At 47.9% G+C, this 27,059-nt stretch overlaps 1 protein-coding gene across 4 annotated transcripts in view; it reads right to left on the bottom strand.

The window, feature by feature from the left end:
* Positions 1 to 27,059, bottom strand: part of ELP1 (elongator acetyltransferase complex subunit 1) — a 291,962-nt gene that overhangs the window by 140,774 nt on the left and 124,129 nt on the right. For all 4 annotated transcript variants that reach the window (XM_063920051.1, XM_063920050.1, XM_063920054.1 and 1 more), the window contains 3 exons: positions 26,669 to 26,899; positions 6,029 to 6,199; positions 5,810 to 5,903 (listed from right to left, as the gene is read on the bottom strand). In XM_063920051.1, the coding sequence (XP_063776121.1) occupies positions 5,810 to 5,903; positions 6,029 to 6,199; positions 26,669 to 26,899 (496 nt within the window). The remainder of the gene's footprint in view (positions 1 to 5,809; positions 5,904 to 6,028; positions 6,200 to 26,668; positions 26,900 to 27,059) is intronic.

The raw sequence follows: 27,059 nt of genomic DNA, 5'->3' as shown, positions 1-27,059 counted from the left end.
AATCTGTAGATGTGACCCGGACCACTTGTCCAGTAGGTCCCATTGGAAAGTCCTCGCATGGAACCTGCTGAAGGGAATGTTTTTCCCAGGACTCGAGTGCAGTGATGCACTGACACCTGTCTTGGTTTCAATAGGTCCCTGACTAGAGTCATGAGTTCCTGGGCCTTCTCTATCTGAAGGTAAACCCATTTCTGGTCTGTATCCAGAATCATACCCAAGAAGGGCAGACGAGTTATAGGAACCAACTGTGACCTCGGGAAATTGAGAATCCAGCCGTGTTGCTGTGACACCTTCAGCGAAAGTGACACGCTGTTCAACAACTGCTCTTTTGATCTCGCCCTTATTAGGAGATCGTCCAAGTATGGGACAACTGTGACTCCTTGCTTACGTAGGAGCACCATTATTTCCGCCAATTACCCTGAAATTGGTAATGACAATCCTATACCGCAATTGTCAGGTACGCCTGATGGGGTGGATAAATGGGAACATGAAGGTATGCAGCCTTTATGTTTAGATACACCATCAAATCCCCCCCTTCCAGGCTGGCGATGATCGCTCTGGGCGATTCCACTTTAAATTTGAACCTTTTCCCGTATAGGTTCAGAGATTTTAATTTTAAAAATAGGTCTGACCGAACCGTACGGTTTCGGGACTACAGCCAAGGTAAAGTCATATCGCCTTCCTTGTTGCAGGAGGAGAACCTTGAGCACCACCTGTTGGAGATACAATGTGTGAATTGTATTTAATATTATCTCCCTTCCTGGGGGAGAAGCCGGTAGGTCCGATAAGGAAAAACCGTCGAGGAGGCACCTTTCGAATTCCAGCTTGTAACCCTGAGAAACAATTTTTTATTGCCCTGGGAACCACCTGTGAGTGAACTCAGATGTGGCTGAAGAGTCGAAGACGTGCTCCCACTGGGGCGGACTCCCTTAGTGGAGCTCCAGCGTCATGCGTTGGATGTAGTAGAGGCCGGGGAGTACTTCTGTTCCTCGGAACTAGCTGTGCCCTGTACCCTTACCTCTGGTAAGAAAGGACGCTCCTCGTATTTTCTTGTTATTCTGCGACCGAAAGGACTGCATTTGATAATGTCGTGCTTTCTTAGGCTGTGAGGGAATATAAGGCAAAAGATCAGAATCACCAGCTATAGCTGTGGAGACCAGGTCCGAGAGCCCTTCTCCACACAATTCCTCAGCCTTGTAAGGTAAACCTTCCATATGCCTCTTTTAGTCGGCATCACCTGTCCATTGCATGTTCCACCGGACACTTCTGGCAGAAATCGACATAGCGTTGACTCTAGAACCCAGTAGACTAATGTCTCTTTGGGCATGTTTTATATATATATATAAGACAGCATCTTTTATATATATATATATATATATATATATATATACACATATACTAGGGTCAATACCATGGTATCCTTATCTAGGGTTTCAATCTCCGCTGATAAGGTATCTGTCCACGCTGTTACAGTGCTATAAACCCATGCCGACACAATCGCCGGTCTGAGTAGTGTACCAGAATGTGTGTAAATGGACTTCAAAGTACTTTTACTGCCAGCTATCTGCAGGATCCCTGAGGATAGCTGTTAAGTCAGCGCTACCTTTTGGGTAAACGTGACAAAGCTTTGTCCACCCTAGGGGAAGATTCCCATCGTATCCTGGCCCTAGTAGGGAAAGGATACTCCCTGAGAATTCTTTTTGGGAAGCTGCAGCTTCTTGTCTGGAGATTCCCGCTCTTTTTCTTCATGAGAGGAGGGAAATTTACCTCAGCTTTCTTCCCCTTAAACATGTGTACCCTCGTGTCAGGGACAGATGAGTCATCAGTGATATGCAAAACATCTTTTATTACAATAATCATATATTGAATACTTTTCTGCCAGTTTTGGCTGTAACTTTGCATTATCGTAGTCGACACTGGAGTCAGTGTCTATTATTTTGGATAGTGAGCATTGTGAGACTCTGAAGTTCTCTGCTACATAGGGACAGACCTGTGTAGATTCACTGTCTGTTCTCTAATCTTTTGTGCAATAAATTTACCTCAGCACTTTATTTCACATATCCAATCAGGTGTCGGCGTTGTCGACGGAGACACCACACACACACACATTTGCTCCATCTCCTCCTTAGGAGAGCCTTTTACCTCAGACATGTCGACACACACTTACCGACACACCACACACTCAGGGAATGCTCATCTGAAGATAATTCCCCCACAAGGCTCTTTGGAGAGACAGAGAGAGAGTATGCCAGCACACACCCCAGCGCTATATGACCCAGGAAAAAACACAGCAATTTAATGTTTACCCAGTAGCGCTGTTATTATCTGCGCCGAATTATGTGCCCCCCCCCCTCTTCTTTAAAACCCTCTCTTCTACCGTGGTATAAGCAGGGGAGAGTCCGGGGAGCTTTCTCTCAGCGGTGCTGTGGAGAAAAACATGGCGCTGGTGAGTGCTGAGGGAGAAGCCCCGCCCCCTCGACGGCGGGCTTCTGTCCCGCTAAAAGTGTAAAATTGGCGGGGGCTCATGCATATATACAGTGTCCAGCTGTATATATGCTCCTTTTGCCAAATAAGAGGTTTATATTGCTGCCCAGGGCGCCCCCCCCTGCGCCCTGCACCCTTACAGTGACCGGAGTATGTGAGGTGTGTGGGAGCAATGGCGCACAGCTGCAGTGATGTGCGTTACCTCAGTGAAGATCATGAAGTCTTCTGCCGCCTCTGTAGTCTTCTTTTCTTCTCATACTCACCCGGCTTCTATCTTCCGGCTCTGCGAGGGGGACGGCGGCGCGGCTCCGGGACGGACGGCGAGGGTGAGATCCTGCGTACCAATCCCTCTGGAGCTAATGGTGTCCAGTAGCCTAAGAAGCAGGACCTAGCTTCAGAGAGTAGGGCTGCTTCTCTCCGCTCAGTCCCACGATGCAGGGAGTCTGTTGCCAGCAGAGCTCCCTGAAAGTAAAAAACCTAACAAAATACTTTCTATCAGTAAACTCAGGAGAGCTCACTGAAAAGCACCCAGCTCGTCTGGGCACAGTATCAAACTGAGGTCTGGAGGAGGGGCATAGAGGGAGGAACCAGTGCACACCAGGAACTAAATTCTTTCTTAAAGTGCCCATGTCTCCTGCTGAGCCCGTCTATCCCCATGGTCCTTACGGAGCCCCCAGCATCCTCTAGGACGTTAGAGAAATAATAGTCATAAAAAGTGTATTTAATTTCTGTCGCTGAATATAATTGTAAGCATATCATACATACAAGTGTGCCAGATCATCCTATATAATAAAGCCAAGCCTGCTTCTCGTCCTCTGCTATGTGCGCTGGCGGCCACTAGAGGCCACCATATAGGCCAAATGATTCCTTTGTGTGCTGGAAGCTGACACAGCTCAAAGTGAAACGGATACTGCAGGGAAATTTTACAACCTCCTGTCCTGCTGCTGCTAATATTGCTGCAAATATTAATAAAACTGGTCTGTCTGTTTCACACTTCTGCAGAGAGAGGGGCTGGGGAGAGATTGTGGGGGTAGGGCAGCTAGGGGCTGGAGAGAGGGGTTGGGGCACTATAGGGACTGGGGAGGGGGGGGGGGCAGGGGGAGCAGGGAGGGGGGGAGGGTTGGGTTAGATAGGGACAGTGGAGAGAGAGATGCAGGTTTTTTTCAATATAGTCACCTCTGTGTGACACGGACACACACACACTCCCTATCTACACTGCACCCCACCCCATACTACCTCTATATACTCTGCACCCCCATCCTCTTCCATATTCTTAAACCCCACCATATACTTCCCCTATATACACACTCAATACCCCTCTATATAGTGCCCCCAATATACAGGGCACTTCCCTCCTCCATATACTGCTTCTGCCATATACCACATATTCTGCACCTCCTCCTCCATATACTATGCTGCAACCCCAGGTTACTTGCCAACCCGGGGACTCGGCAACAAGTAGCAGCAGTACCCAGGAAACGGATGCAAGAACCAACAGAGTCCTGCAGCGCTCAGAGCGGAGGCATCGGGGACACTTGTGGCCACTTACCGGCAGGGGAGAAGGTAAAGCAGTCCGGCAGGAGGGGTGAGACCCGGTGTCGGGTGAGCAGTGTGGTGACTGGGAGGAGAAGGGGTCAGTGCTGGGGCTGCAGATGATGAGGGTGAGGAGGAGGCAGATAACCGGCTCAGCTGCTTTACATATACTACGAGCCGGCAGAGGAGCGGGGTCTTTTGCTCACACCCCACACAGGCCATGCCCAGACTCCTCTGGCCAGCTGCTGATGGCTACTGGCCTCCTGTACCCCCACCAGACTAGGTGGGAGCTGTGCGGGGACTGGTGAGCTTACACATACCAGTACTGGTGTATATAGTGCAGCATCATTATAGCCTACCCATTACAGATATACAGCATATATATTTATAAAAGGTTAACGTTACACACACCAGTGACGTGCAGTGATGTAACTGAGGCAGAGCATTTCCTGTCATACTAACGTATACACCAGAGGTATAAAGTATATGAAAAATACAAAGAATATATTAGAAATATCTTCTTTGTATTATTCTAATCATTTTTATAGTCAAACTCTGGAGTCAAAAGTCTATTGCAGGTGAGGCCTATCTTTTCTGCACATCTCTGATCAAAACTCAGCATATTTCCAGCAGTATATACTGCTGCACCTGTATATAATGCCTACATGTACCCTTGGGCTCATATATTGCGTGTGAATTTGGCTCTGGTACTAACCAGTGCCTCCTGAGCCATTTACCTCACTGCATGTTCCTGACAGATACACACACACACACACTCAGTATGACAGAGCACCGGCTCCCAGCAGCAAGGTTTCAGAAACCCAGCAGCTCCTGTGTAAGCACAAGAGGCCTTAGTGATCAAATCACTGTGACTAGACAAAGAGTGCCCTAAAGCCGGGTTCACACTGGGGTGATATTGGCCAGATAGGACGTTGCTGCACGGCCAACCGGGAGATAATGCTAGCAACCTAGTTCTATGTAAATGAAGGAAAGAGTGATATATCGCTCTGTCCTTCATACATGCTTCTAATGTGTACCCAAGATGGGGACATATCGCTCAGTGTGTACCCAGCTAAACAGAATCAATGCTGTTAATAATTTGACACTGTATATTTTCTACAATATTAAATATATTGGCTGTTATTGAACCAGGAACAATTTTTGCTCAATGGTGTTAATTTAAGGTTAGTTACTTTTACTTCCTATTTAAAGATCTCTCATTGCAATAAAAATATGCCCTGAAATGTTTAATTCCAGTACCGGAAGACAAGTAATTTTCATTTAGGATACTGTATGATCCCTTCTACAGGGGTCAGAGTAATGTGCAGATCTAACAATCAACAACAGATGCAATGGTCGTAAATGTACACAACATATTGCGTCGGTCCTGTTGCACAGCCGATGGGCAATATATTGTTAGATATATTGGCATGTCGGTGTGTGTGTACATACACAAGCTGCAGCACCCGGCGGTGACTGACAGATGAACTGGGCGGTCGTGTGTAAATGCCCGCCCAGTTTATGACGTCAGTCCCAGATGGATCGGGCAGCGTGTATGCACAGCACACTGCCCGATCCGGCTTTAGATATACTGTACCTGCAGATCAATTGATCTGCAGATATATCTGTAAACGTGTACCCAGCATTAGGTGTCAATAAAACTTAAACTCTGATACATCAGGAACAATTCATTAAAATGAGTTTCAAGAGCTTCCTGAAATCACTCCATTGATATAACACCAGAAGTAACAAAGAGAGACATTGACAGGCCACTAAAGAGAACCAACATTACTTGAATTGCTTTTCTTGCACTGGGGTCATAGTGGATGAGATATATCCATTTCCTCCAACTATTTTTATGGTTGAGTCATTAGGTGCATTAATTCCTGCCAAAATAAAAACACACGCAATCATTATAAAAGTTACAAATAAATGTACAGGAAACAAGCAATCTACAGTATACACACACAGATTACTATAAAACGAATAAACAATGATTACACAAACATACCATATCTGCAGATGTAAACTGTATTGTAAGCATCAAGCACTACAAGGCTGCTGCTCTTCTCAGGGACAGAGTGGTAAGTAACCTCATTCACTGCATGTGGGAACTGAATGTGGTAAGTGCACATTGGAGGCGGAACAACGGACTGATCGAAAGAGGTCACCAAGATTTTATCTGCAAAACAGCCAACAATAGATTAATTTAATGTTAACGATGATCTATCATAATGTGACAGCTCAATAGGGATTCAGTGTACATAATACACCTGTACAAATAGAACTCACACTGACTCAGGGACCTGCGGTGAACTAAATGGCTCAGGAGACACTGGCTAGCACCAGAGCCAGATTTACACACAATGGGGGTAATTCCAAGTTGATCGCAGCAGGAAATTTTTTAGCAGTTGGGCAAAACCATGTGCACTGCAGGGGAGGCAGATATAACCTGTGCAGAGAGAGTTAGATTTTGGTGGGTTATTTTGTTTCTGTGCAGGGTAAATACTGGCTGCTTTATTTTTACACTGCAATTTAGATTTCAGTGTGAACACACCCCACCCAAATCTATCTCTCTCTGCACGCTATATCTGCCTCCCCTGCAGTGCACATGGTTTTGCCCAACTGCTAACAAAGTTCCTGCTGCGATCAACTCAGAATTACCCCCAATATATGAGCCAAAGCGTACATCTGGGCATTATATACAGGTGCAGCAGTATAAACTCCTGGAAATTTGGTGAGTTTTGATCAGAGATGTGCTGAAAAGATAAGCAGGTGAGGCACTGCCTCACCTGCCATAGACTTTTTACTCCAGAGTTTTGGCTATAAAAATTATTAGAATAATGCAAAGAAGATATTTCAAACATAATCTTTGTATTTTTCATATACTTTATACAGTAAAAACTCTGGTACAAACGTAAGTATGACGGGAAAGGCTCTGCCTCACCTCACGTCACTGCACTGACCTACACTTTTAGGGATATTCACTTCCTGAAGAGGCTGAGCTTTCACATACAGTATCTTCTGCACCCTCTAAATATAATAAGTGAACAGTAGAACGCCATTACATTTTTACTAACGATGACACAGCCGTATGGTATTAGGACTACCCTTACATTTTTTGGTCACTTATGAAAAGTCTTTTTATTTAGCACTGACATAAAACAGTCATCATTGCTTATTCATATATTGCCATCATATTACACAGCATTGTACAGAATGGGTGTGGATCATTAGGTCGCCAGTATTAGGGCAACCCCATATGGGTCGACATGTCCAAAGGGAGACCACCTGAAAAGGTCGACAGGTACACAAGGTCGACACAGTGGAAAAGTCGACATGGCAATTGGCGACACAAAAATGGTGGACAAGGGTTGTTTTTGGGTCATTTTGCATGTTAAACCTTGTAAAAGCTAAATTAGTGGAAACATGTACCCTCGAGGGTTTGCTTTGTTAGCCACGCTTTGGGCAAGGTGCCTCACTCCCCTGTTCGGCACATCTCCCAATTGTAGTCCCCATGGAAGGTAAAATCTGAAAAAAAAGGAACCCCCCGCCCGCTGCCCCCCCCCCCAAAAAAAACAACAACTTGTGTCGACCATGTGTGTTGACCACTGTCATAAACCTGTCGACCTTTTGTACCTGTTGACCTAATGCATGTCGACCATATGGGGTCAACTTATTGACTGTCAACCTATTAACTGTCGACCTATCATCTGAATACTGTACAAGACATTTTTTTATTGACATCAGTGTCAAAATAGGATTTTAATACCTACCGGTAAATCCTTTTCTCTTAGTCCGTAGAGGTTGCTGGGAACTCCAAAAGGACCATGGGGTATAGACGGGATCCGCAGGAGACATGGGCACACTATAAGACTTTGAATGGGTGTGAACTGGCTCCTCCCTCTATGCCCCTCCTCCAGACTCCAGTTAGAACTGTGCCCAGGGAGACGGACATTTTGAGGAAAGAATTTATTGTTTAAACACGGTGAGTGTCATACCAGCTCACACCTCAAACATGCCACAGAACGTGGCATTCAATAGAACACCAGCCCACGGCATGAAATATATTTAGCAATATGCTGACCGAAAATGTAACACAACCTGTGTGTAAACACGACCAATAAAAGCATACCGCATGCCATGGCATGAATAACGTCAGCAACAGACTGACTGAAAGGAAACACAACATGTGTAACCATAACCAATAACTGCAGATACAGTACGCACTGGGACGGGCGCCAAGCATCCTCTACGGACTAAGAGAAAAGGATTTACCGGTAGGTATTAAAATCCTACTTTCTCATACGTCCTAGAGGATGCTGAGGACTCCAAAAGGACCATGGGGTCTATACCAAAGCTCTAGAACGGGCGGGAGAGTGCGGATGACTCTGCAGCACTGATTGCCCAAACAAGAGGGCCTCAGCAGCCAGGGTATCAAACTTGTACAATATTTGCAAAATTGTTTGAACCCGACGAAGCCGCTGCTCTGCAAGGCTATACACCCAAGACCCCTCGGTTAGCCGCCCAGAATGAGCCCACCTTCTTGGAAGAATGGGCCTTCACCGATTTCGGTAACGGCAATCCAGCCGTAAAACGAGCAAGCTTAATCGTAACTCAGATCAAGCGTGCAATAGTCTGCTTGGAAACAGGAACCCCAATCTTGTTGGGAGCATATAGGATAACAGATCTTCCGTTTTCCTGATCTGAGCCAATCTGGCAACCCAAATTTTCAAAATTCCGACCACATCGAGATACTCCGATGTCGCCCAGGCGTCAGTAGCCACCGGCACCACTATAGGTTGGTTCAAGTGAAACCGATGGAACCACTTTTGGCAGAAACTGCTGCCGAGTTCTCAACTCCGCTCTATCTTCATGGAAGATTAAACAGGCTCTTGTGAGACCAAACCGCCAACTCAGACACCCGCCTTGCGGATGCCAAGGTCAACCGCATGACCACTTTCCAATTGAGGAATTTCAACCATACTGAAAAGTTCAACCAAAGAAATTGCAGGAACTGCAACACCACGTAAAGATCCCATGGTGTCACAGAGGTACAAAGGGAGGATGGATGTGTTAGACTCCTTTTACGAAAGTATTAAACTCTGGAAAGGAGGCCAATTGTTTCTTGGAAGAAACCCGATAAGGCTGAAATCTGAACCGTAATCGAGCCCAACCAAAGATCGCCTCCACACGATCTTGTAAGAAAAGAAGGGAGAAAACGATCCAACTGGAATTCTTCTGAAGGAACCTTCTTGGATTCACACCAAGACACAAAATTTTCCCCCAAATATGGTGGTAATGTTATTACGTTACTTCTTTTCTGACTGAAGAGAGTAGGGAAGACCTCACTGGAAATACCCTTCCGGGCTGGGATCCGACGTTCAATCTCCAAGTCGTCAATGGAAATCGCGGTAAGCCTTGGAACACCCACGGCCCCTGCCATAACAGATCCTCTTGCAAAGGAAAAAGGACAGGGATCTCCTATGAGTAAAATGCTGAAGATCCGGATACCAGCCCTCCTTGACCAGTCTGGAACAAGGAGGATCATCTGAACTCTTGTTCCTCTTATAATCTTTACATTTTTGGAAAGAGCGGAAGTGGAGGGAACACATAGACCTACCGAAACGCCCACGGTGTCACTAGGGTGTCCACCGCTATTGCTTGAGGGGACCCCCGACCCGTAACAAAATTTCTGAAGTTTCTTGTCGAGGCGAGACGCCATCTTGTCTATTTGCGAAATTCTCCAAAGACTTATCACTTCTCTGAATAACCGCTTGATGAAGACTCAACCTTCCTGAACGGAGAACGTGTCCGCCGAGGAAGTCTGCTTCCCAGTTGTCCACTCTTGGAACGAACATTGCTGATATAGCGCGTAAATGTTTTTGTCGCCTAGCGGAAAATCTTTCTGGCTTCTGCCCTTTCTTCTCCTGTTTTTGTCTGTAGACTCTAGACCGTTAATGGGGCGACCAGTATAGTAACATGACACTTGTCCTCAGTGAGAATTGTGCCGCTACCACAGGATCAACATACTGGTCTTGAAACCATGATTATCCCAGGTGGAAACCGGACCACTTGTCCAACAGGTCCCGCTAAACACTCAGGTCTGGAACCTGCCCACTGAATGGCCTCGTAGGCCCCAACCATCTTTTTCAGCAACTGACTGTATCGACGGATTGACACTGGTACAGGTCTGTCAGCGCTTCCCTTTTTTTTTTTTTTTAAAGCAAATAAACTCTTCTCAGTACTGCCTCTAATAATATTGCCCAAGCTGATCACCGCATCGTTGGCACCAACAGGGATTCTGGCCAGTCCTGTTGTTGAAGAACTGTCAAGGAGAAAACAACGTTTCGCACCATTTGGCTTCTTGATCTCTCCATAATTCGGAGAGCGTTCCAGTACAGAATAAACACGACTCCTTACTATCGAAGGAAACCCATCCCACCGGCATCACCCTGGTGAAATGGTAACAACAATCCTGAATCGCAAACCTCAGGTAAGGCTAAAGCGGAAGAAACCTTAATTAGACCTCCTTACTCCACTTTCAGAGTAGAGAACCCTGCCATGAGATAATCCCTCATGAAGATTAAGTAGGAAAAATTGGGATTTGTCTGACCGAGTCGTCCGGCCTCGGGAGTACGAAAAAGCTTGAACCCAGCTTCTTTTTATTTTTTTATTTTATGACCGTAACAGCAGGACAATGACCTGATCCAGACACAACTCTTGTATTGAGTCACATACTACCTCCCTGTCATGAGGAGGATCGGTAAGGTTGATTTGAAAAAATCAGTGAGGGGAACGTCTGGAACTCCCGTATGTCCCCCTAGGGACTCTATCCTTAACTCACTGGTCCATGTTCTTTCCAGAACCGACTGAAGAGTTTTAGACGAGGTCCCACCTGTGTGGGCCCCCGCAAGAGAGACCCAACGTCCCACGGTGGACGTGGCAGAAAACAACGGACGATTTCTGCTCCTGTGAACGAGAAAAGGCAGCTGACCTCTTACCTTCTTTACATTCCTTGACCTGCAAAGAAAGGGGAATCCTTATCTATTCGGTCGAAATGGCAGCATCCTACAACAATGCGTCACAAACCGTTGTGAGGGAACATAGGGCAAGAAAGGTAAACTTACCCATGGCACCTGCCTAGAGCATATGAACAAGGCCATCACCAACCAGGCTTCCCTTCATGGGAAAGAGACTCCACTTCTTTTCAGATTCAGCATTTACATCTCTTTGGTGAATCCACAACGCCCTCTAAGCCGAGACCGCCATGGAAGTGGTCCGCGCACCCAAGAGTCCCATCCCTTGTAGTCGCACGGTAGTATGTTGCAATGTCCTAGACATGACCCACCTCAAGGGGTAACACATCTCTCCTCAGGGTAATTATATCGGATGACCAAGTAACCGACCATTTCTGAATACAATTACTCCCCCCTGTGCATGCAATGCAAGTATAATCAAAGCATATCATTAAAAAATCACTTAGCTTCCTGTAAACGATCCTTTGCGACAGGGGTTGACTCTCACTTTATTCTATCCATGGCGGGAAAAGAATAAACACACGGACTCCTCGTGATGATTTGAAACCATCTTGTCACGGCTGACCTAGAGTTATTCAACAGAGCGACCAGCACATGAGAAGGAAAAGTTTACTTCAGCATTCATTATAAATTCTTTTGTATAAAAATACACATCTAAATACACATAAACATACGCATATCTCATATACATATCTCATATACATATATATATTTTTGTCAGGAACAGCAGGGTCCCTAGTGGTATTAATGCGTTCTTAATGTGTATGAAACATGTACTGAATGCCGATGTTGTGGATCTAATCAGGAAACATTATCGTCGACAAAAGACATAGGGGTATATGCAATTACCGGCGAATCGCGGCAATTTTTCGCCCGTTTTTTAATTCGACACAATTCGACCGTCGAATTCCGGCAAGTGGGTGCCGGAATTCAACATATTCAATAAAAAACGGATTAGACAGTCCCGCTGTCGAAAAACGGCCGATTTGACGGATTTTGATCCGATTTTTAAAAAACGGGGAAAAACGGGAAAAAACCCGGAAAAAAAATTGCGTGGGGTCCCCCCTCCAAAGCATAACCAGCCTCGGGCTCTTCGAGCCGGTCCTGGTTCTAAAAATCCGGGGGAAAAACTGACAGGGGATCCCCCGTATTTTTAAAACCAGCACCGGGCTCTGTGCCTGGTGCTGGTGCAAAAAATACGGGGGACAAAAAGAGTAGGGGTCCCCCGTATTTTTTACACCAGCATCGGGCTCCACTTGCTGGACAGATAATGCCACAGCCGGGGGTCACTTTTATACAGCGCCCTGCGGCCGTGGCATTAAATATCCAACTAGTCACCCCTGGCCGGGGTACCCTGGGGGAGTGGGGACCCCTTCAATCAAGGGGTCACCCCCCCAGCCACCCAAGGGACAGGGGTGAAGCCCGAGGCTGTCTCCCCCACCCAAGGGCTGCGGATGGGGGGCTGATAGCCTTGAGAAAATTGAAAGAATATTGTTTTTTCCAGTAGTACTACAAGTCCCAGCAAGCCTCCCCCGCAAGCTGGTACTTGGAGAACCACAAGTACCAGCATGCGGGAGAAAAACGGGCCCGCTGGTACCTGTAGTCCTACTGAAAAAAAAATACCCAAATAAAAACAGGACACGCACACCGTGAGAGTAAAACTTTATTTCACACATATCGACACACACATACTTACCTATGTTCACACGCAGACCTCTGTCTACTTGTCCAAGTAGAATCCACGGTGTACCTGTGAATAAAATTATACTCACCTCAATCCAGTGTCCGTATCTTTTAAAATAATCCTCGTACTTGGCAAAACAACAAAACGAACACCCGGACCAAACGGACTGAAACGGGTCCCATGTTTACACATGGGATCCCTTTCCCCGAATGCAGAGACCCCCCCCGTGACTCCTGTCACAGAAAGGTCATTATCATGTTAACTTATACCCAGTAATATTAGTTGGTGCCGAAAGGATCACCCACATACATCTGTGTCTCCCATATAGTGTTTTCTTTGGAAAAGCTTACAACTACTGACACGCTGACACTTAATCTCATGAATCAAGTACCATCAGGAGTCGGCAGTGCCGACAGAGGGATTCCCATAGCTGTTTGTGGCAGAGCACTCACACATGCCGACACATGTGTACTAAACACCCACCGACATTACACTTACTATAATGGGTAGATCCCAGTATCTGACAGGGAAAACACAGAAACCGTTTACCAACCCATTTACCACACGCTCATTATATATATATATATATATATATATATATATATTTGTACCTATATTGCGCTAAACAACTGTGCCCCCCCCCCCCCCCCCTCGTTGTACACTGTGAGTTGTTCAACAGTATTTTGGCGGGGCCAGTGTCTCTGTGAGGACAAAATGGCGCTGGATAAAGTTGTGAGGGCTAAACCACGCCCCCTTATTGGCGCGCTTCAGTCCCGCTAATTTTTCACATTTTTATACCTCTTTGTCAGGATATAGGGATTTTTGTTTACTTACCGTAAAATCTCTTTCTCTGAGTCCATCTGGGGGACGCTGCACCGTTACTTGTGGGGTTAGAGGTGTGTGGTAGTGGAGTTTGGCACAGAATCTATCAAAAAGCTGCCTCCTCCCCCCTCTAACCCCTCCCATCTCCTTCCTGCTCAGCCATCACTCAGTTAACGTTTAGCCAAGCCAAAGGAGATAGACCCGAACAAAAAAACAACCAAATAAACCAGACAAAACTACGGGAGGGATCGCAGCGTCCCCCAGATGGACTCCGAGAAAGAGATTTTACGGTAAATAAACAAAAATACCTATTTCTCTGTCATCCATCTGGGAGACGCTGCGCCGTTACTTGTGGGATTTCACAAAGCAAGCTAATGAGAGGAGGGAGACGTTGACGGCATAGCCGTCTGTAAAATACGACGCCCAACAGAGGCAGTCTCCAAACCAAAAGTATGAAAACGGTAAAACTTTGTGAAAGTATGGACTGACGACCAGGTCGCCGCCCTGCACAGCTGCTCAATAGATGCACCACTGCGAACAGCCCAAGATGCTCCAACTGCTCTAGTCGAATGAGCCCTAATTGAGTCAGGAACCGAAACATTTGAAGACACGTAAGCCTGTCTGATGGCCGAAGTTACCCAACGGGCCACAGTGTTCTTGGAAGCCGGCCAACCTCGTTTGGGAGCATCAATCAATACCAACAAGGTATCCGTACGACGGAAAGACTCCGTGCGAGACAAATAAATACGTAAGGCCCGAATAACATCCAGGAGGGCCAAATGGGAATTCTCCCCAGGAGAAGACAACGGAGTAAAAGCTGGAAGGACAATGTCCTGATTTAAATGAAATGCCGAAACAACCTTTGGAAGGAAAGAAGGCTTAGTCCGCAGAACCACCCGGTTCTCATGAAACACTAACAAGGGTGGCCTGCAAGAAAGAGCCGCCAACTCAGACACTCGTCTAGCGGAAGCAAAAGCCAAAAGAAAAACAACTTTTTGTGTCAGTTAACGCAGTTCCACAGATTCCAAAGGCTCAAATGGAGATTTTTGAAGGGCCGTAAGGACCAAGTTTAAATCCCAGGGAGGAACCGGAGGAACAAAAGGTGGTTGAATTCGAAGTACTCCCTGAAGGAATGTTTGAACCTCTGGAATGATCGCTAGTTTCTTTTGAAAAAGAACCGACAAAGCTGAAACCTGACCCTTCAGTGAAGAAAGCCTCAGGCCCTTATCGAGACCCTCCTGAAGGAAAGAGAGCAGGTGAGGAAGTCTAAACAAATGCGGAGTCAAGTCCCGCTTTTCGCACCAAGCAATGTAAATACGCCATACCCTATGGTAAATACCGGAAGTCACCGGCTTCCTAGCCCGAATCATCGTCTGTACAACAGAACGTGAAAGACCTTTTGCTTTTAAATCTTGGATTCAAGAACCAAGCCGTCAAAGCCAGCCGACTTAAATCTGGGTGGCGACAAGGCCCTTGAAGAAGAAGATCTGGTCGCAGGGGGAGACGAAAGGGGTCTCCGACGACCATGCTGCGCAGAAGAGTGTACCACTGTCGGCACGGCCAATCTGGAGCCACCAGAATTATTGCGAGACCTTCTCGCCGAATGCGTTGAAGTAGACGTGGAAGCAGTGGAATCGGCGGAAATACGTAACCCAGTTGAAACTGCCACGGAGCTGTTAGAGCATCGATTAGAAATGCTTGAGGATCCTGAGTCCGCGAGCCGTAGTGAGGAAGTTTCTTGTTGAGTCGAGACGCCATTAGGTCTACGTCGGGCAGTCCCCAGCGGTCCACTAGAGAGAGAAACACTTCCTGGTGAAGTTCCCATTCTCCCGGATGAATCGTGTGACGACTCAAAAAATCTGCTTCCCAGTTCTCGACTCCTGGAATGTGAATTGCGGATATTACGGGAACCCAACGTTCCGCCCACGTGAGAATATGAGCGACTTCTCTCATTGCGGACCAGCTGCGAGTTCCTCCCTGTTTGTTGATGTAAGCCACTGCCGTGGCATTGTCGGACTGCACATGAACCGGATGACCCTGTACCATGGTTTGAATCTGAAGGAGTGCGTACCGGATCGCCCTCAATTCCAGAATGTTGATCTGTAATTTTGACTCCTGACTGGTCCAGCGTCCCTGGAAGTGATGAGTCTGGAACACTGCTCCCCAACCGCTGAGACTTGCGTCCGTGGTGACCATCAACCAAGACCAAACCGCGAACGGTGCTCCTTTTCTCAAATTGTGACTGTGAAGCCACCAGTGAAGCGACTGACGAGTCTTTACCGACAAGCGGATCAACTACAATTCGAGACGTGGATCCGGCCGAGCCCAACAGCTGAGAATCTGAGCCTGAAGAGATCGGGCATGTAATCTGGCGTATGGGACTGCCTCGAAGGAGGACACCATCTTGCCTAACACCTGCATGCATCTGAGGACCGACACTACCGGTAAGTGTAACAGGGTCCGGATTCTGGACTGCAGATCCTGAATCTTGTCCGTAGGAAGAAACACCTTCTGCCTGTTGGTATCGAATAAAAGTCCCAGAAAAAACATTTTCTGGGAAGGAAGTAAAGACGACTTTGGAAAGTTGATTATCCACCCGAACGACTGCAGAGTCTCTGTCGTTAGACGCAGGTTCTGAGTGAGAATTTCCGCTGATGGGGCCTTGACCAACAGATCGTCCAAGTATGGAGTGATGTTGACCCCTCGACAACGAAGAACCGCGACGACATGACCCATAACCTTTGTAAAAACCCGAGGAGCCGTAGAGAGACCAAAGGGAAGAGCCTGAAACTGAAAATGCCACGGCCCGACTGCAAATCTCAGAAGAGGTTGATGACCTATCCAAATCGGGACATGTAAGTAGGCGTCTTTTATGTCTATTGAAGCCAAATATTCCCCTGGCTCCATGGCGGCGATAATTGAACGAATGGATTCCATCTTGAATTTTTGGGTTGAGAGATACGGGTTGAGGGCTTTTAGATTCAGAATGGGTCGGAACGAACCATCCGGTTTGTCCACGAGAAAAAGATCCGAGTAAAAACCCCGACCCCTCTGAGGAGAGGGAACCGGAAGGATTACTCTATTTTGTAAGAGGGTTGCTGTTGCCTGAAGAAGAGCCTGACGTCTGGAGGGATCGTCTGGGAGAGGTGTGACGAATAGCCGGAATGGGGCTGTCTCTTCGAGATCCAACATATATCCTCTGGATATGACCCCCATTACCCACCGATCTGGTTTCGACAGGAGCCACACTTCCCTGAACTGACGTAACCGAGCCCCAACCTTCATCGATCCCTCCGGAAGACCTGAAGCGTCATGCATCAGGCTTGTCGGCCGGCTTACTGGCCGGTCTGCGAGTAGCTTGAGATTCTCTACCTCTGAATGCCCCTCTTCGTGGAAATCTGGAGAAGGCACGAAAGGACTGGAAACTACCTCTGCCCTGCGTACGAAAGGACCGAAACCTTGTAGGTTTCGGCTTGTGAGAAGCAGATGGAAGAAAGGAGCTCTTTCCTCCAGTAGTATCCGAAATAATCTTCTTTAACTCCGACCCAAAAAGAAACTCCCCTTCAAAAGGAACTGCCGTCAAGGTCTGCTTTGAGTCCGAATCAGCATTCCAAACCCTAAGCCAAAGAGACCGTCTTGCTGATACTGTCAAGGCAGAAACCCGGGACTGTAGCGCAACAGAATCTAACAAGGCCTCACCTACATAAGTAAGCGCCTCAGAAATCTGTTCTGCTAATTGAATGGCTTCCGACGCATCGTCCGACTGCATTCCAGATACGACCTGTGCTAGCCATTCATCCACGGCCTTAAGGACCCAGGCACCCGCCAGAACTGGACGGAGAGAGACACCTGATAAAGAAAACATAGATTTTAGTAATGCTTCAATTTTCCTATCGGTAGGGTCTTTTAAGGTCACGGACTGTACCGAAGGAATAACCGTAGCTTTTGCCAAATGTGAAATAGGAGCGTCTACCTTTGGGGCTGTCTCTCAAAATTTTGTATCTTCCTCCGTAAAAGGATAAAGAAATTTTAATTTCTTAGGAGCCTGGAAACGAGAATCCGGTTTAAGCCAGGGTTCTTTTAAAATATCCGCAAAGTGAGAGTAAGAAGGGAAGGCAATAACCTGTCTCTTCTGTCGTTTGAAGAAGGGAGAGGAAGTCTCCGCCACTGCTGCATCCTGAATATTAAGAGTCTGACGAATGGCTTCTATTAGTAATCTAACACCTGAACTAGTAGATAGCTCCTCATCTTCCCAAGCCGAAACTTCGTCCCATTCAGGATCTACCTCCCCTTCCTCCAATGGAGATGTCAGAGAATCCAACTCCTCTCCCGGAAACGCTATAGCGGGTAACGGCTGTGGTCATTAAGTAGCAGCGGAACTGCTGGCAGAATTAACAAACTTATTTAAAGAATGGGTTAAATCAGTAAGACACTTGCCCATATTTTGGGCCCATAGAGGCTCCACCTGAGTTTGAGCAGATTCAGCCTCCGACCTAGACTGACGCAAATCTGAAATGGCATCCACCATGTTCTTGACCCATGGGGGCATAGACTGATCTGTGGAAGTTCCCTGCTGATCCGCCACTGATGCACCAGAGCACGAAGTACAGAGGGTACCTGCGTCAGCACTACCCTTAGCCAGCTTTGAGCCACACTGTGAACAGGAAAAATAAACTACTGAGGCCGTTTTGCCCTTTGTAGCCTTGTCCGGTTTACTGGCCATTCTTTATTCTAATTATGTTTAATATATAAGAGCAGTAAACATGTACTATAAATCCCTAGACAAGTGACCTAGCAGTTATCTCTAGTCTCCCCAAGAAGACTAACTGCTATCTCCCACTAGGGCTAGCCCACCATATACTTGCAGTTAGATGTGACTGTAATAAAAAAACCTTTCCCTGGAAAATAGTGTTCCGTGTGTGCTTGACAGCGTCCCCCAGTCTGCAGCCGGATAAGATGGCGCCCCGGAGTCTTCAGGAAGCTGCCGAACAGTGCGCGCGCGGTAGAGCAGGGCGGGAAGCCGTCCCTGCATGGCTGACGTAACTGCCGCGGCTATTCACTGAGTAATTTCCGAAACCGGAAGTTCGGGCTTCCGCGCGCCGCTACACAGAGCGGCTGTCGCGGCAGCTCTGTGCTGGTTTCAGGGAGTGTATAACACTCTCCCGGACCTTCCGCAAGTCCCCTCCTGATCAGTCACTCTCACTGCGGGGCGGAGGGGTGGGGGGGTTTGGGGGGCGGAGAAGGTGCCCGATGCGGCGGGTGGCTGGCCGGCTCGCAGGCTGGGAGGGGGGGAGTGAAGCCATAAAATGAGAAGAACAACAGAGGGGACAGCCCAATACTGTCAGTGACAGATTGTGGCTGTCCTGTACCTTATTCCTGCCGTCCTGAAGTGAATAAAGGCCCCAGTGACCAAAGTGTGGTGGCTTCCAGCAGCAGCTCAGAGTGGGATGCTAAACCCACTCCAGTAGTACCTGTCACCTGTAAACAGAGACTAGGTACACCTGAGAATAAACTCAACAACAAAATAAAAAAATCTAAGGAGAAAGAAAAACTGTGTCTGTACTCCACAGGCACAAAACTAAAACTGAGTGATGGCTGAGCAGGAAGGAGATGGGAGGGGTTAGAGGGGGGAGGAGGCAGCTTTTTGATAGATTCTGTGCCAAACTCCACTACCACACACCTCTAACCCCACAAGTAACGGCGCAGCGTCACCCAGATGGATGACAGAGAAATATATATGAGGTATAATTGCTGCCCAGGGCGCCCCCCCTGCGCCCTGCACCCGTGTAGTGCCGCATGTGTGTGGAAGCAATGGCGTGCAGCGCGACACTGAAGTCTTCTGCCGTCACTGAAATCTTCTGTTCTTCTAATACTCACCCGGCTTCTTTCTTCTGGCTCTGTGAGGGGGGTGACGGCGCGGCTCCGGGAACGAGCAGCTAGGCGAACCAAGTGATCAGACCCTCTGGAGCTAATGGTGTCCAGTAGCCTAAGAAGCAGAGCCTTGAAACTCACAGAAGTAGGTCTGCTTCTCTCCCCTCAGACCCACGATGCAGGGAGCCTGTTGCCAGCAGTGCTCCCTGAAAACAATAAACCTAAAAAAATAAGAATTTACTTACCGATAATTCTATTTCTCGTAGTCCGTAGTGGATGCTGGGAACTCCGTAAGGACCATGGGGAATAGCGGCTCCGCAGGAGACTGGGCACATCTAAAGAAAGCTTTAGGACTACCTGGTGTGCACTGGCTCCTCCCCCTATGACCCTCCTCCAAGCCTCAGTTAGGATACTGTGCCCGGACGAGCGTACACAATAAGGAAGGATTTTGAATCCCGGGTAAGACTCATACCAGCCACACCAATCACACCGTACAACTTGTGATATGAAACCCAGTTAACAGCATGATAACAGAGGAGCCTCTGAATAGATGGCTCACAACAAGAACCCGATTAGTTAACAATAACTATGTACAAGTATTGCAGACAATCCGCACTTGGGATGGGCGCCCAGCATCCACTACGGACTACGAGAAATAGGAATTATCGGTAAGTAAATTCTTATTTTCTCTGACGTCCTAGTGGATGCTGGGAACTCCGTAAGGACCATGGGGATTATACCAAAGCTCCCAAACGGGCGGGAGAGTGCGGATGACTCTGCAGCACCGAATGAGAGAACTCCAGGTCCTCCTCAGCCAGGGTATCAAATTCGTAGAATTTTGCAAACGTGTTTGCCCCTGACCAAGTAGCTGCTCGGCAAAGTTGTAAAGCCGCCCAAGATGAGCCCACCGTCCTTGTGGAATGGGCTTTTATTGATTTAGGCTGCGGTAATCCTACCGCAGAATGCGCCAGCTGAATAGTGCTACAAATCCAGCGCGCAATAGACTGCTTAGAAGCAGGAGCACCCAGCTTGTTGGGTGCCATCAGGATAAACAGCGAGTCAGTTTTCCTGACTCCAGCCGTCCTGGAAAAATAAAATTTTCAGGGCCCTGACTACGTCCAGCAACTTGGAATCCTCCAAGTCCCTAGTAGCCGCAGGCACCACAATAGGTTGGTTCAAGTGAAAACCTGAGACCACCTTCGGGAGAAACTGAGGACGAGTCCTCAACTCTGCCCTATCCATATAGAAAATCAGATAAGGGCTTTTACATGACAAAGCCGCCAATTCTGACACACGCCTGGCCAAGGCCAAGGCCAACAGCATGACCACTTTCCACGCGAGATACTTTAGCTCCATGGTTTTAAGTGGCTCAACCAATGCGACTTTAGGAAATCCAACACCACGTTGAGATCCAAAAAGTGCCACAGGAGACACAAAAAGGAGGCTGAATATGTAGTACTCCTTTAACCAAAGTCTGAACTTCAGGCAGTGAAGCCAGTTCTTTGTGGAAGAAAATCGACATAACCGAAATCTGGACCTTGATGGACCCCAATTTGAGGCCCAAACGTCACCCCTGCTTGCAGGAAGTGCAGGAATCGACATAGTTGAAATTCCTCCATCGGGCCCTTCATAGCCTCCCACCAAGCAACAAATTTCGCCAAACGCGGCGATAATGTCTTGCGGTGACATCCTTCCTGGCTATGATCAGGGTAGGGATGACTTCCTTCGGAATACCCTTTTCCTTTAGGATCCGGTGTTCTACCGCCATGCCGTCAAACGCAGCCGCGGTAAGTCTTGGAACAGACAGGGTCCCTGCTGCAGCAGGTCTTGTCTGAGCGGCAGAGGCCAAGGGTCCTCTGCCAGCATCTCTTGAAGTTCCGGGTACCAAGCTCTACATGGCCAATCCGGAACCCCGAGTATGGTTTTCACTCCTCGCCTTCTTATTATTCTCAGTACCTTGGGTATGAGAGGTAGAGGAGGAGACACATAAACCGACTGGTACACCCACGGTGTCCCTAGAGCGTCCCCAGCGATCGCCTGAGGGTCCCTTGACCTGGCGCAATATCTTTTCAACTTCTTGTTGAGGCGGGACGCCATCATGTCCACCCGTGGTCATTCCCAACAGTTTACCCGCATTTGGAAAACCTCTGGATGAAGTCCCCATTCTCCTGGGTGTAGGTCGCCCATCGGAGAATCCGTGTGGCTTCTGCCATCGCCATCCTGCTTCTTGTGCCGCCCTGTCTGTTTACATGGGCGACCGCCGTGATGTCGTCTGATTGGATCAGTACCGGCTGGTTCTGAAGCAGGGGCCTTGCTTGGCTTAGGGCATTGTAAATGGCCCTTAGCTGCAGAATATTTATGTGAAGCGAAATCTCCTTGGAAATTTCTTCCCTGTGTGACTGCACCCCAGCCCCGAAGGCTGGCATCCGTGGACACCAGGACCCAGTCCTGTATTCCGAATCTGCGGCCCTCTAGTAGATGAGCCCTCTGCAGCCACCACAGCAGCGACACCCTGTTTCTTGCTGACAGGGTTATCCGCTGTTGTATCTGTAGATGGGACCCGGACCATTAGTCCCACAGGTCCCACTGAAACGTCCTTGCGTGGAGTCTTCCGAATGGAATTATGCTTCGTACGAAGCTACCATTTTTCCCAGGACTCGTGTGCATTGATGTACCGACACCTGTCCTGGTTTTAGGATGTCTCTGACTAGAGATGACAACTCCTCGGCTTTTTCCACTGGAAGAAACACTCTTTTCTGGTCTGCGTTCAGAAACATTCCCAGGAACAGAAGACGTGTCGTCGGGACCAGCTGTGACTTTGGAATATTGAGAATCCAGTCGTGCTGTTGTAGCACTTCCCGAGGGAGTGCTACCCCCACTACCAACTGTTCTTTGGACCTCGCCTTTATCAGGAGATCGTCCATGTACGGGATAATAAAAAACTTCCTTCTTGCGAAGGAGTATCATCACTTCGGCCATTACCTAGGTAAAGACCTTCGGTGCCGTGGACAACTCCAACGGCCGCGTCTGGAACTGATAGTGACAGTCCTGTACCACATATCTGATGTACTCCTGGTGAGGAGGGTAGATGGGGACATGCAGGTACGCATCCTTGATGTAATCCCCCTCGTCCAGGCTCGTAATAACCGCCCTGAGCGATTCCATCTTGAACTTGAATCTTCTGATATAAAAGTTCAAGTATTTTAATTTCAAGATGGGTCTCACCGAACCGTTTCGGTACCACAACCACTGTGGAATAGTAACCCCTTCCTTGCTGAAGGAGGGGCACCTTGACAATCACTTGTTGTGATTATAGTGTTGAATATCCACCAACACCGTCTCCCTGGCAGAGGGAGGTGCCGGTAAGGCAGATTTTAGGAAACGGCGGGGGGAAGAACGTCTCGAACTCCAGCCTGTACCCCTGAGATACTACTTGAAGGACCCAGGGATCCATGTGAGAGAGCCCACTGTCCGGTGAAATATCTGAGACGGGCCCCCACCGTACCCGGGTCCGCCTGAGCAGCCCCAGCACCATGCTGTGGACCTACCGGACGCAGGGAGGACTTCTGCTCTTGGGAACTAGCTGTGTGTTGCAGCTTTTTCCTCTACCTTTGCCTCTCGGCAAAAGGGATGAGCCTCTAGCCCTCTTGCTTTTCTGGGGCCGAAAGGACTGTACTTGATGATACGGTGCTTTCTTTTGTTGTGGGGTAACCTGTGGCAAAAAAGTCGATTTCCCAGCAGTAGCTGTGGAAACGAGGTCTGAAAAAACCATCCCCAAACAGTTTTACCCCCTTATAGGGCAAACTTCCATGTGCCGATTCGAGTCGGCATCGCCTGACCATTGCCGAGTCCATAACCCCCGTCTGGCGGCAATGGACCTAGCGCTTATTTTTTATGCCAGCCGGCAAATATCCCTCTGTGCATCACGCATGTATAAGACCACGTCTTTTATATGCTCTATTTTCAGCAAAATATTGTCCCTATCCATAGTTATTTTCCGACAGGGAGTCTGACCACGCAGCGGGAGCACTGCACATCCATGCCGAAGCAACGGCTGGTCGCAATATAATGCCCTAGTGTGTGACTATATCTTATAGGGTAACCTCCTGCTTTCTATCAGCAGGTTCCTTCAGGGCGGTCGTATCCGGAGACGGTAGTGCCACCTTTTCTGATAAGCGTGTAAGCGCTGTATCTACCCTATGGGGTGTTTCCCCGCGTGACCTATCCTCTGGCGGGAAAGGGTACGCTGCCAATAACCGTTTTAGAAATTATCAATTTCTTACCGGGGGAAGACCACTCTTCCTCACACACCTCATTTAATTTCTCAGATGCAGGAAAAACTACTAATAGTTTTCTCTCACCAAACACAATACCCTTATATGTGGTACCTGGGGTATAATCATAAATGTGTAATACATTTTTCATTGCCTCAATCCTGTAACGGGTGGACCTATTTGGAGGGTACACCAGTCTCATCGATGTCGACACTGGAGTCAGTATCCGTGTCGACATCTGTGTCTGTTATCTGAGGTAGCGGGCGATTTTAGAGCCCCCCATGACATTTGAGACGCTGGAACAGGCACAAGCTGAGTAGCCGGCTGTCCTGTGTCGTCGACCTTTTTTGTAAGGAGTTGACACTTTCACGTAATCCTTCCATAAGTTCAACCACACCGGTGTCGACCCCGCCGGGGGTGACAACATATTTACAGGCATTCGCTCCGCCTCCACCTCATTATCCTCCACATACCTGTCGACACAGCCGTACCGACACACAGCACACACACAGGGAATGCTCTGATAGAGGACAGGACCCCACAAAGCCCTTTGGGGAGACAGAGGGAGAGTATGCCAGCACACACCAGGGCGCTATATATCACAGGGATAGCACCTATAAAAAAGTGTTTTCCCTTATAGCTGCATATATATTGTATACTGCGCCTAAATTGTGCCCCCCCTCTCTTTTTAACCCTTTCTGTAGTGTATTAACTGAAGGGGAGAGCCAGGGAGCTTCCCTCCCACGGAGCTGTGAGGGAAAAATGGCGCCAGTGTGCTGAAGGAGATAGCCCCGCCCCTTTTTCGCAGACTTTTCTCCCGCATTTTTATGGATTCTGGCAGGGGTTAATGTACATCCATATAGCCCTGGGGGTTATATGTGATGTATTTTTGCCAGCCAAGGTGTTAATATTGCTGCTCAGGGCGCCCCCCCCCCCCCCAGCGCCCTGCACCCATCAGTGACCGCAGTGTGAGGTGTGCATGAGGAGCAATGGCGCACAGCTGCAGTGCTGTGCGCTACCTTGATGAAGACTGATGTCTTCTGCCGCCGATTTTCCGGACCTCTTCTTGCTTCTGGCTCTGTAAGGGGGCCGGCGGCGCGGCTCTGGGACCGGACTCCGAGGCTGGGCCTGTGTTCGATCCCTCTGGAGCTAATGGTGTCCAGTAGCCTAAGAAGCCCAAGCTGGCTGCAAGCAGGCAGGTTCGCTTCTTCTCCCCTTAGTCCCTCGATGCAGTGAGCCTGTTGCCAGCAGGTCTCACTGAAAATAAAAAACCTAAAACTAACTTTTTTCTAAGAAGCTCAGGAGAGCCCCCTAGATTGCACCCTGCTTGGTCGGGCACAAAAATCTAACTGAGGCTTGGAGGAGGGTCATAGGGGGAGGAGCCAGTGCACACCAGGTAGTCCTAAAGCTTTCTTTAGATGTGCCCAGTCTCCTGCGGAGCCGCTATTCCCCATGGTCCTTACGGAGTTCCCAGCATCCACTAGGACGTCAGAGAAAAGTATTTTCTCAGAGAAACTCAGGAGAGCTCCCCTGGTGTGTATCCAGTCTCTCTGGGCACAAAGTCTAACTGGAGTCTGGAGGAGGGGCATAGAGGGAGGAGCCAGTTCACACCCATTCAAAGTCTTATAGTGTGCCCATGTCTCCTGCGGCTCTCGTCTATACCCCATGGTCCTTTTGGAGTCCCCAGTATCCTCTAGGACGTATGAGAAACACCATTGGAGCTTACAGTATATTCAAAGTGGCCTAACACACAAGCACACTAGGGTCCATTCTAATCAGCAGCAGATCAACCTACCAGTATAATTTAGAGTGTGGGGAAAAAACTCATAAAAACAAACTCCACACAGATTTGGCCACTGAGCCATGGTGTCGAGAAGCTGACTTTAAAAGGTCACTAGAACTAAAACTAAAGTAGACGCAACATAAAAGTAATAGTGAACAATATAAGTAAAATTTCCATACATGCATGTCAAAGTGTACAATAACAAAGTATAGACAGATAAGTATTAGCTTATCTATAATGGGTGCAAGATGTGCGGTGTCCAGGGGGCCCACACTGCACTCATAATATTATACTTACCCCTCCGGAGTTCTGCAGCAAACAGCTATCACTGGGAAAATGGTGAGGCGGCCATTTTCCCAACGACTTGCACATGCGGGTGGCTATGTTCCCGGAGACCTATGCATGCGCGGGTGTGGTTCATCAAATCGACAGTATCTAGGTCGACAATGTTTAGGTCGACCACTATAGGTCGACAGTCACTAGGTCGACATGGGTGGAATGTCGACAGGGTTTCTAGGTCGACATGTGCTAGGTCGACGGGTCTAAAGGTCGACATGAGTTTTTTTTTTTTTTTTTGGTGTAGTTTTCTTTGTAGAGTGACCGGGATCCCAAATTAGTGCACCGCGTCCCCTCGCATGGCTCGCTTCGCTCGCCATGCTTCGGGCATGGTGCCTTCGCTTCGCTGGGCACACTTTACCGTTCCAATCGTAGTCCACGTGGATCGTTAAGTATGAAAAAATTAAAAAAAATTAAAAAAATTGGAAAAACTCATGTCAACCTTTAGACCTGTCGACCTAGCACATGTCGACCTAGAAACCCTGTCGACCTTCCATCCATGTCGACCTAGTGACTGTCGACCTATAGTGGTCGACCTAAACATTGTCGACCTAGATACTGTCGATCTTCAGACCGGATCCCGCATGCGCAGTAGGCTCTAGCACAAAGCCAGATTCTAGTAAGCTGCCGGAGAGGAGGAGTCCAGCACAGAGCCTGCACACGTGCCCTCTCCTCTCTTAAAACGCCCCTGCAGATAAGCATATCATTACCTAAAATTGTATAGGGTAAACTTAAGAGAAACCTTTAGGCTGAACGGTTGTAAAATAGGTCAAAGGCTGGTGTGACATACAGTATTTAAAAGTGTGACTTAAGATTGTAAAAAATATGATAAGGATCTTACCGCCATCAATAACCGCAACATTAGCCTGCTGACCTGGCCCTTGCCCAATGCTGCGATCTGTGCTCCAGAACCATTCATAGCGGAAGTACTGCCATCCAGCACATACAATATGCAGTCTGTATGAGATCTCAGGGTCCCATGCAATAGACACAATTCTCTTGTTTTCCTCGCTCCCAAAATGTAAGCTTTGTTTGAGGTACCAGTGATAATTTCCAACCACCCAAAGTTGAACTAGAAATGGACAATAAAAGAAAGCAAAACGGTTAGCTGCTTATATGCTGCAGTTTTGTCAACAAGAAGAATGTTGTCAACACAAAATATAGTATAAAAATGGATCTGGAAATACAAATAAAAAAATAAAAAGCAACAACTGAACCATTTTGTTAACACA

Source organism: Pseudophryne corroboree, chromosome 1, assembly GCF_028390025.1.
Source record: "Pseudophryne corroboree isolate aPseCor3 chromosome 1, aPseCor3.hap2, whole genome shotgun sequence".
NCBI lineage: Eukaryota > Metazoa > Chordata > Amphibia > Anura > Myobatrachidae > Pseudophryne > Pseudophryne corroboree.
This window is presented reverse-complemented; position numbering and strand designations above follow the sequence as displayed.